General features: G+C 54.3%; 2 protein-coding genes across 2 annotated transcripts; both read left to right on the top strand.

Annotated features, from left to right (window-relative positions):
• Positions 1-287: 287 nt before the first annotated feature.
• On the top strand, positions 288-10,043 carry MYCGRDRAFT_68855 (uncharacterized protein; the record flags this gene model as incomplete). Its single annotated transcript, XM_003855332.1, has 2 exons — positions 288-614; positions 678-10,043. 2 exons carry the CDS (start codon positions 288-290, stop codon positions 10,041-10,043), a joined length of 9,693 nt encoding a protein of 3,230 aa, XP_003855380.1.
• A 563-nt stretch (positions 10,044-10,606) lies between these two features.
• On the top strand, positions 10,607-13,809 carry MYCGRDRAFT_55760 (elongation factor 2; the record flags this gene model as incomplete). The annotated part of the gene is made up of 5 exons (XM_003855333.1): positions 10,607-10,653; positions 10,711-10,822; positions 11,011-11,036; positions 11,092-11,795; positions 11,851-13,809. The coding sequence occupies 4 exons, from the start codon at positions 10,815-10,817 to the stop codon at positions 13,642-13,644; spliced, it is 2,532 nt and encodes an 843-aa protein (XP_003855381.1).
• Positions 13,810-14,004: the final 195 nt, after the last annotated feature.

Here is a 14,004-nt window from a genome sequence, read left to right as displayed (position 1 = left end):
GCTTCAATGGACAATTTGGAGAGCTAGTCAGACGGAACGGGCGCGCGCTAGCACGGAGACAGCTCCGTTCGGCTTTTGGCTTTGCATGTGATCATAGCTCCACCACCGCACCTGCACATCCCCTTGGAGATCATTGCGACAACTGCGATTCCTATCCGAGAAGGACACTACCTTACCTGCCCACCTATATCGCACTGCACTGGACCAGGTTGAAGCTCGAGGACTACTCCAGGGACATGCTAACAACATGACGCGCGTGCAATTGACGGCGTACGCGACCAGGAACGATGTCTGGCTTGCAGGCACAACCGCTCAGCGGCGAGGGCCAATTCAACTGGGTATTCCAGGTTGAGATACTCGTAATCGGCGTGCTTGCGCTCTTCTTCTTGTTCTACTTCAACCGCCTATTCGCCACTCTCGTGTCTTACGCAATCCGATGGTACACTTGGCGCAATTACAAGGCATACATCGACATATCCTCGCTTCAGATTAGCTTGCTCGGAGGCCGCATATTCTTCAAGAGCATACGATATCACGCTCACAATGTCACGGTATACGTCTACGAGGGTCACATCACCTGGAGGTACTGGTTGCGACTGGTGCAGGAGGCCGAAGTCTTCCAGGGTATTGACCTCGCAAGCGATAGACGGTCCCCGAGTACAGCCACGGACACCGAGGACAGCCCCGAGAGTGGTCACGAAAAGCCTCGGAAGCGTGCGAGAAGCATTGGAAACGAGGAGAAGGCTTCCACCAAGCCTAAGAAAGAGTTGCCATGCAGGATATCAGTCAAGGTGGCAGGCGTTGAAGCTTTCATATACAACCGCAGTCCTCTCTACGACAACATTGTTGAAGCTACGTTTGGGAAGTCGACGGACAATCCCTCAGGCTCTCCACACAATGGCCATGCTTCTCCACCAACGTCAGAGTCTGGACTTGGGACGGACCTTAGTCAGAAAGACCAAGTTGAAAAGACAGAGACTCAGAACACATCCGCGAGCGCTATGTCTCCAGGAAAGCCCGAACTGCCTTTCTTCTTGCGCATCTTCCCGATCAAGGTTGAATGTAGACGTGCTGCAGCGGCTATCGGCAACGAGAACACGACAAACGTACTGGTGGCAAAGGCAGAGAAGTCTCAAGGCTCCGTCGATGCAGGCCATGCGGGTCCCTTGGACGCATGGAAGTTACTGTTCAATTTCACGGTCGAAAAAGTGAATGTTGCCATGAAGCCGAACCGGGATTTCAAGGCGCACCAACTTGATGCCGCTCAACACATTTTGCACGACAAGGAGCTCGCTCAGAAACCTTCCCCCAGCAGACCTGTCGTACGCACAGCACGCAAAGTACGCAGTAGGCTGAGCAAGTTTGGAGCGTTCTTTCGCAGGTCTAGTGATAGCGCAGCCTCTCTACGCGCTGCATCCGTGCAGATGGGCCATGGAGGGCTACGATCCGGCAATAACTTCCAAGGACTCGCTTCAGGTGCGGCACAGTGGCATGGTTTGAAACGTTATCTTGATGACACCGACGTGAATGAGCACGACGAGTGGCAGGATGTCGAGTACGCCAAAGCCTCACAGCTTGCAGAAATCGACAGAGTGACCATGCGCTTTTACTGGGACATGGCAGGCCTTGTGCGTGATCAACAGATCGATCCTCAGTCTCCGCTGAGTTCAAAGTACGAGGATGATATCAACGGCTCTCCGCCGCCGGAATATGGTATGGATCTTGGCGTCCATGGAGGTTTCGTGGTCTACGGCCCGTGGGCTGACCGGCAGCGCGTGAATCTTCAAAGCGTCTTTTTTCCTGCTCCTTGCGTCGATGCGACACCAGCGAAGCCTCTTTTGCCTGGCGAGTTCCGAGTCTGTACGATCTTCAAGATCGTCGTCATCGTCGAGGAGGACGTTGTACTCAGGATACCTTCACGAGAAGAGTCGAAGGATTCTCGATGGAAAGGGCGTGCAGACAAAGCGGCAAGACCGACAGACAATCAAAGCAACGAAGCCAGCAAGGGCGGGCATTGGAAGAAACATCGAGGAAAGCGTCGGAAAGGAAAGCAAGCCACAGCGCCTGTGGATGCACGGCCGTACGGCTGGCTCGATATCACCGTCAAGAAGGATTCGGTTGTCAACTATGTCATGGACATGTTTCCTCGGTCTGTGGGCTATCGAAACACGCTCGATCTGGACGTCAAAGGTCTTGAAATGTCATCAAGCGTGAATCACGGCCTCTTGTGGCAATCAGGGCCGCTGGCTCTCGAAGCCGACATATCACAACCTCTGACCTGGAACTCCCTGCGAAAGTGGCCGTTCAACATTGTCGTGAATAATATGGAGCTCTTCATCCTGCGCGATCACCTATTCCTCATCATCGATCTGGTCAACGACTGGGCATCTGGGGCACCCTCCGAATTCTTTACTTTCGTCCCGTACAACTATCAGCTCGACCTCACTCTCAAAGATTTTGTGATGTATTTGAACGTTAACGATGCGAACATCATCAACGACCCGGCGGATTTCGAACGTAATAACTTTCTTACAATCGAGGGCCAACTACATGCGATCCTTGGCATTCCGATGGAGAACTATCGACCGAAGACGAATGCAATCACCTTTGATGTTGTCGGACATGACATGCGCATGCAGATGTTCAGCCCGCCGGGCAGCACTTTGCGTGCCTTCGTCCAGCAGAAGACTATGGTGGAACTGCCAGGGCTGACTTTGAAGGGCTCGTACAGCTCCAACCAGGAAGCCAAAATCGGCAACGTCGACGTGCTTCGTATGGACATTGTTGGAAGTGGCCTTTCGCTTCAGGCTTACGGCTTCTTCGTTCGACAGCTGGTCAGCCTGAAGGAGAATTACTTCGGCGACTACATGCATTTCAAAACTCTGGAAGAATTTCAAGGTGCAAGCGACGACTTGGAAGAAGCAAATCGCAAGACAGCCAGTTTTCCCAAGCCGTCTTCGATCAATGAACTGGATGTGATTCTCTGTATTGTGGCAGAGGACGCGACTGTGTTTGTTCCTACGAACATATATTCTTGCGAGGAGTATGTGCGCATCGACCTTCCGCGAGCTGATCTAGATCTCCGTATCGCCAGCTACTACCTGGACATGAGCCTTCAACTATCGCCATTGAGCTTTCTCTCGGGGACTGCGGCATCGGACGACACGGACGATGCGGCCGAGAACGCATCTGGTACCCAGCTCTTTGTGGCTCACGTGGACCTCAATGGACACCGTGCCTTTGGCCTGCCTCCGAATGAAGACGCATACGTCAGCCAATGGGACATCGATATCGGCAAAGTCAAGGGAGAGCTATCAACGACCTTCGTCCGTGATCTTGCGCTGGCCGGACAAGCGTTTGCGTTTAGCATCGGCGATGCGGAGAACGCATTGCCCGTCAGTTCACCAGCTGTCGCGCTCGATGCCTCTTTCGTCCAGGTACGCACTGACTACGTACGACTCTGGCTACACGTGGGCAAAGACGCCCTGCTACTTCACCTCGATCCAATCACAGTGGAGACGTCGGACTGGGCCAGTGACAGTTTCTCGCAGCGCGTCAATGTCATCGTTCCGAAACTCACACTGGCCTGCGTAGATGGGCGCAGCGCAACTCGCAATCGCCTGCGCGACAAGCGGAGGCACCTTGCGAGGACATATGCATTCTTTCAGACCGGCATGACGATCGATGTGCTTGGGCGGAAACTGCACTTTGATGTGGAGACGAGAAAGCAGCAGAGTCATTTCAGGTTGCATGACCAGCGAACGAACAGATTCCCATTCCTGTTACGACCGGAAATCGATGCTCCAATCAAAGAGGAGGATGACCTGCCTTTCGAACCTCCCGCAATGCCATACCCACCGATGCCTGTCCCATTGAAGAAGTCTGCTACTGGTGCCCATCGACCAGCCTCTTTAAAATCCAGCATCAGTGCAGTCGGCGGAAAGCAACTGCGCCACATGAGCTCTCAAAACTCACTGGCTTCGTCTCTTCGCAATGGTCGGCTTACAACGCTTTCGGCGCGGCCAGGCGTTCGCAACAGGACCTCGGAGAGATCCACCGGTGGTACTTCTGCCTCGTTCCACTCTCTTCGTGGCAGCAGCCGCTCGAGCTCGTCCAGGTCCACTCGTTCACGCCCGCCTGGTCCAAATCATGCTGAGATATCTCGACCTGGTCTGTCCTTGTCCACCATCGCTTTCTCAAGCTCATACTCAGAACCGTGCTATCCAATGGAAACGGTAGAGCCCGACGAGAGTAACGTCCCTGGGTTTCCTGCTTTGCCCAGGCAGGACGAGTCGGAGTCCGAGGCAGCATCAATTGTGGATGCAATAGAGGACATCAAGATCGACCAGGACGCAGAGCACCAGAGCATATTCATCAAGATCGTGCCAGGTATCCGGGCCTATTTGGAGCCGCGTGTGGCGATCACTGTGTCCGAACTGGTTCGGAAAGTCCTCCCTCGGAACCCTCGCGAAGTGATGGACGATTTCCAGATTGGATTGATGGGCGCTGTGCAGAGCAGCAGTCTGTCACGCAATGGCCACCCACTAGTACTTGAGGTTCACTGCGAATTGCAAGGAGCTCACATGCGCATTGCGACGGTAGACCACGACCAAATCGAGGATCAAGTCGATCTGATCCTGGACTCCCTCGAGACACATGTCAGAATACGAAACTGCCTGTCCGAAGACAAGCCCGCACATTGCCTGGCCTTACATACATTGCTCTCAAAGCTCGATCTAACGTTGAAGCAATGCCGTGACTCATCGAAAGCGGCTCCTGCTCTGCACTTTGGAATCAATGATGCTCTAGTGTGGTTTGCTCTTGCTGATACGGACGCTGTGCACCTTTCGCTTCGAGAAACTTCGTTGATTGTGGACGGATCCCAAACGACCTATATCACTCAACTTGCCATGAAGCTTGTGCCAGTCGCGGCCGATGTCATAACTAGATTCGAGCGGAGCTCTCAGCAGAAGCTCGCCCGACTGCAGCTGCTCGCATTTCTTTTGACGCAGCATGGCGAGCAGATTAGCGACCCGGCATTCATGGCGCGTATGGTCTACACGCTGCGTGCCTTTCCTGACCATTTTCGGAACACCGATTCCTGGAAGATTGTCTCAAGGCTCCGCTATGTCATGCAGAGTCTGCCTCAGAGTGTGTTTGATGAGCTTGAGGAGAGCGTCAAAGCGAAGAGCATCGCTGCTGCCGACGACGAGACCATCAAAGCTCTCACGAGCTGGACGCAATGGCGGAATTGGGATGTTCCCAACGCCAACCAAACTATTGCTTCGAAAACTCTTACTGGCTCGAAGGAGGCCAAGAAGTCGAAGTCTGCCGAAGCAAAGCCTTTGACCGTGACTGTCCAGTCAGGCATCCTTAGAGTCGCAGTCGAGCATTCTGGCGGTACGAGCGACGTGGTGATGGAGGGAATGTCGCTAGGCGCCGAAAATACTCCACCGATCCGACCTGAAGGATTGCTGCTTGTGGAGGAGAACCGCCGAACGCAAACTCTCCTACAGGTGCAGACCGGGACTACAGCGCTTCATTTCGACTGGACGTTGCTCACGATCGCTGAAGAGGTTTTGGCAAATGTGGACAAGTCTCGACCACAGTTGTCTCGGCTCAAAACTTCAGAGTCGAGGACTACGTCACAAGCGTTGGAAGATGGCCTTTCGCGACACGATGTCAGCGTTGTGCTATCGACCGACACCGGGTCGATCACATTGCAAACGCCTAATTTGAGGCACGTGTCTCGCGCGGACGGGTTGAAGCTGTCATTGATTGGGACTAGCGAAGCAGCTGAAGACGATTACGGGCAGTGCGTATCGGCGCTGCTCAACTTCGACACAGCAGTGACCGAGCTGCACGGACCCACCACTCGCTTGTGGCAGACCCTCATCACATCGCCCAGCTTGTACATTGATTACCTCCAAGCCGCTGCAGGAGGTCACAAGCCTCCGTCAGTGACGCTGGCCATTGCGTACGAAGATCTGCAGGTCGCAGTCAATGAACAGATTCCAGGAATCCTGCATGTCATCGAAACCGTCATTGTAGACGAGGTCGCCCAGGTCCAAAGGGTCATCAAGATTGCATCGCCTGGGGCAGGCCCAAACTCTTCAGAAAAGAAGGCCATGCGCCCGACTTCAGCCTCTTCTACAAGATCCCAGCTGCCAAAGCTCAATCTCGCTATGCTTTCCGGCAATCTGCACGTAGAGGTGTCCCTGCTTCAGGCTCTGAGCTATCAGCTGCAAGGTAATGCTGCAAGCTTCCGAATGGCGCCCAATCTGTCGAAGGATAAAGAGTTCAGCATCGACTTCGACAGTGGCCGCCAGAGTCATGCGTTTGTGAACAGTTCCGGCAACGAGCGTCACACGCAGGGAATTGTCGAGGTGCCTCCCATCAACGGAAATATCGGACTTGAACTCGGAAAGGATCGAACTGCGATCTCTGTCGCATCAACTATTGACACGGTTGAAGTTGACGCGGGAGCTATACAAGGCCTTATTGGAGTATTGAACCAGCCGGAAGTGCAAAGTGTGATCTCGGCCATCCAATCTGGCGTTGAAGACATTAGACTACACGTGGCCGAAATGTTCCCAGAGAAGAAGCCAGACCTCGAGCGAAGCCGTCTCGAGCGTCACATCGCGTACGACGGTCGCATCGCAATGCTCGGGGTGCGCGTGTCTGCCACTACACCAGCGGGCAACGGCCACTCGACCGCCGAGGTTGAGTTCGGAATTGGTCCTGTGCATGCCACCGCCTCGAATAGAGCTCTCGCATCACAGACAAACTCGCTCATACCCGAGGTCCGTGCTCACATCCAAGGAATAGGCGCCAGTCTTCACATCAAGGACCGTGGACTATTGAAACCATGCGGAAACGTGAGCATGGACATCGGCATGCAGTTCAGCAACAAGGTTGACGAGGAGCAATTGATCAAACGCGAATTGAATGTGCGAAGTGACGGCATGGAGGTCAACGCATATCCCGACACTGCCTCGACCATTATCGATGTCATAAACCACTTGCAAGATCGAATCAAGCATCTCGATGTGTCGAAAGAAGTCGACTATCTCCGCCGACTGCGAGACAAACGCAAAGACACTGTACTCCAGAGGATCAAGGGCAAGCAAGGTTGGACATCAGACGAAGAGTTACCGTTCTCTCCAGCCGATCTTTTATCCATTGAGACAAATGTCTTGCTCACAGATATTCAGGTCTGCTGGCTGGTCGATGATTCATTTGCAGCAACCTCGAGCTCGAATGTAGACGATTTGATCTTCTCCATCGAGAGTGTGCAATTCACGACGAAGGCGGGTAGTCAAGCTCGACTGTCAATCTATGATGTTTTGCTACAGCTTGCAAAGAAGCAGCAAAGTCGGATACAGCGATCATTGAATTCTGCACTCCTGCCTGAAGTAGGATTCAGTGTTGCCTATTGGAAACAAGACAAAGACCGGAGCTTGGCGTTCAAAGCGACTGGCAAGCCGCTTGATCTCCGCTTGGAGTCGAAGTTCATGTTGCCCCTCTCAGCTGCGCAGAGATCGATCGAGACGGCAATTGAGCATTTCAAGTCGGGAACGGCGACGTGGAAGAGCATGCCGACAGCTAGCGGGGCGCCCAGGAGGACGATGTTCGACACGAAACGAATGACTTCACTGCTCATCGAGGCAGACTTTGCTGGCGCACAAGTCTACTTGCAAGGGTCTCGACAAGACAAGACGCTGGTTTCGCTTGCTGCTGCAGCTGCGAGACAGCAAGGCGCTAAGCATGGCCGTTACGGGCAATTTGCTGCCGATGGAGCTGTCATGAACACCACTCTGACGGCTCCCGGTATCGCTTTCAAGCTTGAGTACAACTCTCACGAAATCCGACCGTCGATAAGTGGAGAGATCATGATCGATGCCTCGTCGAACAAGCTACTCCCGAATGTAGTACCGCTCATACTGGAAGTCACGGAAAGCGTCAAGACCGTGATGCAGTCACAAAGTCGAAAGCCATCGTTGGCTGCAGACAAGCGATTGCCCACTCCGGAGAGCAAGGCACAGAAGTTCTTCGAGGACGATTCGCTCGCCAACGCTGATCCTGCCAAGTTCTTCGGCAAGACCAAAGTGGATCTGGGATTCCGAGTATCCAAGCAAGAGTTTGGCTTGACCTGCCAGCCAATCGCAAGGGTTGATGCGAAGGCTTCACTAGACGACTTTTACGTGACGATGAATACAATCGACTCGGATGAGCACGGTCATTTCTTTGCCATGTCAGCCGTGGTAACCGGACTAAAAACCGAGGTGAAGCATATGTACTCGCGTGAGCCAACCTTCAGCTTCGATATGGACTCTGTTGTGCTTTCGGCGATGAACAACAAGCACTTGAATGGGAAGCCAGGCGTATCCGCGATCCTCAACATCAATCCTACACGCATCGTCATCAACGGCAAGCAATTCCAGGATCTGCTGTTGTTCCGAGAGATCTGGATTCCCCCGGAGATACGCCACGCTGCTAGACAGTCGTCTGCGAACCCGACCGCATCATCCCCTACGCCAAAGACCGATGACTTCTTTGTGCAGCGCTATCAGAATGTGGCCGCGGCCGCTGCATTCCCCTGGGACGCAACGGTGTCCATCAAGAAGTTGGCAGTCGATCTTGATCTTGGTCAGAGTATCGGCAAATCGTCATTCACAATTGAGAATCTGTGGGCATCGCAACAGAAGTCTTCGAACTGGGAGCAGAATCTGTGCATTGGCCTTGACGAGATGGCGATCAACAGTACAGGCAGAATGAGCGGCTTCATCGAGCTGAAGAAGCTAGGTGTACGAACTTCGATCAAATGGCCAGAGGCTGAGACCGAAACAAGCGTGCGAACAACGCCATTCATCCAGGCTTCAGTCGGCTTCCAGAAGCTTAGAGCCAAGGCCGCTTTCGACTATCAAGCCTTTGCGTTTGCAGACATTGAGAGCTTCGACTTTCTCATGTACAATGTGCGCGAGCAGGGAGCAAGCGCAGATCGTCTTGTCGCCGTCCTGGACTGCGAAAAGGCGTACGTTTTCTGTACATCGACCAGCCCGGCCCAGGCGTTTGGATTGTATCAAGCTTTTGACCGTCTGATTCAAGAAAAGCAAACTGCATACGTGCAGTCCCTGAGGGATATCGAGAAGCACCTCCGCCGTGAAAGTACGGCCGTGCCGACACGTTTCGGGCCACAAATCCCAGATTCGCCGGTGCTGGCAAGGGAGAAGAAGAGCTCAATCTCCTTGCACACCGATGTGGTCGTCACTATGGGAGCCGTCTGCTTTGGAGTGTATCCTAGCACGTTCTTCGACAGTCAGATGCTGAAGCTCGAAGCGAACAACATTCAAGCTCGTTTCGCAGTCGGGCTGGAGAGAGGCATGATCACCAGCGGCCTGGGCATGACGCTCGGACAATTGCAAGTTGCGCTGTCCTCTGCTAGAAAGCTCACAGCAGTCCCCAAAGCATTGGACGTGTCCGTCGACGAGGTCATCGCCAATGCCCTTAACGCGAAAGGAGGCATCATCCTGAGAGTGCCGAAAGTCGTGGCGTCCATGCAGACCTGGCAAACCGCGGACACAAACAGCGTGGACTACATCTTCAAAAGTCTGTTCGACGGCAAGATCGACGTGGGCTGGAACCTGTCCCGCATCAACTTCATCAAAGGCATGTGGATGTCGCACTCCCGCGCCTTTGCCTCACGCACCGGCAAGGCCCTGCCCGAGTCGGCCGTCAAGATCACAGCTGGCACACAGAGCGCGGATGAGTCACAAGGTGGTGGCGAGAGCGATGCACAGCCGGAGAAGATCACGGCGGAGATCAACTTGCCGCAGTCACGATATGAGTACCGCGCACTCGAGGAGCCCATCATAGAGACGCCGCAGTTGAGGGACATGGGTGAGGCCACGCCGCCGCTGGAGTGGATAGGACTGAACCGCGATCGGCTGCCGAACGTGACGCATCAGATCATTATTGTGAGTTTGCTGGAGGTGTGCAAAGAGGTGGAGGAGGCGTATGAGAAGATTTTGGGGTCGTCCTGAAGGGTGACGAGTGTGTACATTGGCGTTTGATGGGAATACTTGCTGCATTTTAGCGTGGCGTTCTGGGACTAGACCGTGTGTATACAGAGAAGGTACATAATGCGTTGCTATGTGTTGCAGCAGACGCTCAACAGTCTGCCGATCACTGAGGATACTGTTTCGAGAACATGGTTATTGGTTGTTACAAGATCTGGATCCATGGATCTGCCTGATTTCTGTCTGGCTGACCAATGCCCACTTTGCCGGTTCGGGAGCGGCGGTGAGTCCCTTGCTTTCTGTTGACATGTGCAGACTTGCCTTGCGATGGTGAGTCAGAGGCAATCCATGTCCATTCAGCTGCGTATTGGCTGGACGAATGCATTCACGAGTAGCAGATGCGTGCAATTCACGTCTCCGCATGACCAATTTGGTGTGCCAACGAGAAACACGACGTTCAAAATGTGGCGAGCAACGGAAAATGGAGCTAGTGCTCAATCAGGCTAGAGGCGGGGCAGCACTCGAATTCGAGGGCCACAGGCAGTGTGGGCGACGATTCTTTTCGCTCTCATCCTCTCCACCTTACTCCCCTCCCTCGACCACCGCTCCCTCACCCACCAGCGCCTACATAAAGGTCCGCCCTCGCCCGACGACCCCGGTCATCCTCATCTCACGCTGACCGTCACCGCAGGCAGACAAATCTTCAGAGGTCGTCCCAGCGCGATACTCACACAGGCGAGAGCCCCACCAAAAACTTCTCACGAATCTGTGCTCGAGCACACAACCACCGTCAAGATGGTTAAGTAAGTCATCAGAAGACGCAAGACAAGGAGCCGGCAGGGGTTGGATATTCGAGGGCTTCGGGAAGTCGAGAAAGATGTTGGCCGCGATGGATACACAGTCGACTTCCTGAGGTTGTCGAGAAACACCACCCTCTGCTGGGCCTTGAAAACGCAGTATAAGAATGTTGCTGACGGTCGTCTCTTCACAGCTTCACCACCGAGGAGATCCGTGGACGTAAGCATACACCGAGATGCGCAATCTTTGGAATGACCACTCTAACATACTGCAGTCATGGACAACCCGAACAACATCCGTAACATGTCCGTCATTGCCCACGTCGATCACGGAAAGTCCACCCTCACCGACTCGCTCGTCCAGCGTGCCGGTATCATCTCCGCCAAGAACGCCGGTTCTGCCCGTTTCACCGATACTCGCCCCGACGAGCAGGAGCGTGGTGTGACCATCAAGTCGACTGCCATCTCCCTCTTCGGTGAGCTGCCAGAGGAGGACGATCTCAAGGACATCCCGGTCAAGACCGAGAAGAACGCTTTCTTGGTCAACTTGATCGATTCGCCCGGTCACGTTGATTTCTCTTCCGAGGTCACGGCCGCTCTCCGTGTCACTGACGGTGCCCTCGTCGTCGTCGACACCATCGAAGGTGTGTGCGTGCAGACCGAGACTGTGCTCCGTCAGGCGCTCACTGAGCGCATCAAGCCTGTTGTCATCATCAACAAGGTCGATCGCGCTCTCCTCGAGTTACAACTGTCCAAGGAGGATCTCTTCCAGAACTTCGCCCGTGTCATCGAGTCCGTCAACGTGGTCATCTCCACCTATTTCGACAAGACCCTCGGAGATGTCCAGGTCTACCCAGAGAAGGGTACCGTTGCTTTCGGTTCCGGTCTTCACGGATGGGCTTTCACCGTCCGCCAGTTCGCCACACGTTACGCCAAGAAGTTTGGTGTTGACAAGACCAAGATGATGGAGAGGCTTTGGGTAAGCAAATCACAACACCAGTCTCAAGATGCGCAAGTACTGACAACCACACCAGGGCGAATCATACTTCAACCCCCACACCAAGAAGTGGACCAAGGTTGGCACCCACGAGGGCAAGACTCTTGAGCGTGCTTTCAACCAGTTCTGTTTGGACCCCATCTTCCGCATTTTCGACTCCGTCATGAACTTCAAGACCGAAGAGGTCACCAAGCTCTTGGAGAAGCTCGAGATCAAGCTTGTCGGTGACGAGAAGGACCTCGAGGGCAAGCAGCTCCTCAAGGTTGTCATGCGCAAGTTCTTGCCCGCCGCCGATGCCCTCATGGAGATGATGATTCTCCACCTTCCATCCCCAGCTGTCGCTCAGCGCTACCGCATGGAGACCCTTTACGAGGGTCCTCCAGACGATGAGTCTGCCATTGGTATCCGCGACTGTGACGCCAAGGGACCTCTCATGTTGTACGTCTCCAAGATGGTGCCGACCTCCGATAAGGGTCGTTTCTACGCTTTCGGCCGTGTCTTCTCTGGTACCGCCCGCTCCGGTCTCAAGGTCCGCATTCAGGGCCCCAACTACATTCCCGGCAAGAAGGAGGACATGTTCATCAAGTCCATCCAGCGCACCATTCTCATGATGGGTCGCTACACCGAGCCAATCGAGGATGTGCCAGCCGGCAACATTCTTGGTCTGGTCGGTATCGATCAGTTCTTGCTCAAGTCTGGTACCCTCACCACCTCCGAGACCTCGCACAACTTGAAGGTCATGAAGTTCTCTGTCTCTCCCGTCGTGCAGCGCTCTGTCGAGGTCAAGAACGCCAACGATCTGCCCAAGCTCGTCGAAGGTCTCAAGCGTCTGTCCAAGTCTGACCCTTGCGTCCTGACCTACATCTCCGAGTCCGGTGAGCACGTTGTTGCTGGTGCCGGTGAGCTCCATCTCGAGATCTGCTTGAAGGATCTCGAGGAGGACCACGCTGGTGTCCCTCTCCGCATTTCCGACCCTGTCGTGCAGTACCGTGAGACTGTCGCTGGCGAGTCCCGCATCCAGGCTCTGTCCAAGTCGCCCAACAAACACAACCGTCTCTACGTTGTCGCTCAGCCTCTCGCTGAGGAGGTCTCCAACGACATCGAGTCCGGCAAGATCGGACCACGTGACGATTTCAAGCTCCGCGCTCGTCTCCTCGCTGACGAGCACGGCTGGGACGTCACCGACGCCCGCAAGATCTGGTGTTTCGGTCCCGACACCAACGGTGCCAACTTGCTTGTCGACCAGACCAAGGCCGTCCAGTACCTCAACGAAATCAAGGATTCCGTCGTCTCCGGTTTCCAGTGGGCCACCAAGGAAGGTCCCGTTGCCGAGGAGCCAATGCGCAGCGTTCGCTTCAACATCATGGATGTCACCCTCCACACCGATGCCATCCACCGTGGTGGTGGACAGATCATCCCAACCGCGCGTCGTGTGCTCTACGCTGCTACTCTTCTCGCCGACCCTGGCCTCCTCGAGCCCGTGTTCTTGGTCGAGATCCAGGTTCCCGAGCAGGCAATGGGTGGTATCTACGGTGTGCTCACCCGCCGAAGAGGTCACGTCTTCGAGGAGGTCCAGCGCCCCGGTACTCCTCTCTTCAACATCAAGGCTTACTTGCCCGTCAACGAGTCCTTCGGATTCAACGCCGATCTCCGCTCCAACACCGGTGGACAGGCCTTCCCTCAGTCCGTCTTCGACCACTGGCAGATCCTCCCCGGTGGCAGCGCCCTCGACCCCACCACCAACTCCGGAAAGATTGTCGAGACCATGCGTACCCGCAAGGGTCTCAAGACAGCAGTTCCCGGCTACGAGAACTACTACGACAAGTTGTAAGCAGCAGGACGATCAGATTGCTGTTTGTTTGGGATGGTGTGGAAAGAGGTCGTGGAAGAGTCTTCAGGGCTTTCCGCGACTAATTGAGAAAATCTGCTGCTTGGTAGATCAAAGCGTACTTCTCAAATGATGAAACAAAGAAGCAGGCCGAGAAGGCCCATGAGCATGAGGACTTTCATTTGTTTTTGAGTTCTGTCCTACGGGACAACAGGTAGACAGCTACTAAAAGTGGTTCACTCTTAACTGTGTTTTCCAATCTGTTGTGATCGTGTCCGAGTTCAGTGGTATACTGAAGTGTTAACAAGCCTGAGCAAGCTTCTAGGTACCTTATATAGGCTTGGATCCTTCATGCATGTTGAT

This window comes from Zymoseptoria tritici, chromosome 2 (genome assembly GCF_000219625.1).
Source record: "Zymoseptoria tritici IPO323 chromosome 2, whole genome shotgun sequence".
Lineage (NCBI taxonomy): Eukaryota > Fungi > Ascomycota > Dothideomycetes > Mycosphaerellales > Mycosphaerellaceae > Zymoseptoria > Zymoseptoria tritici.
Note: the sequence above shows the minus strand (reverse complement) of the source record. Positions and strands in the feature narration are given on the sequence as shown.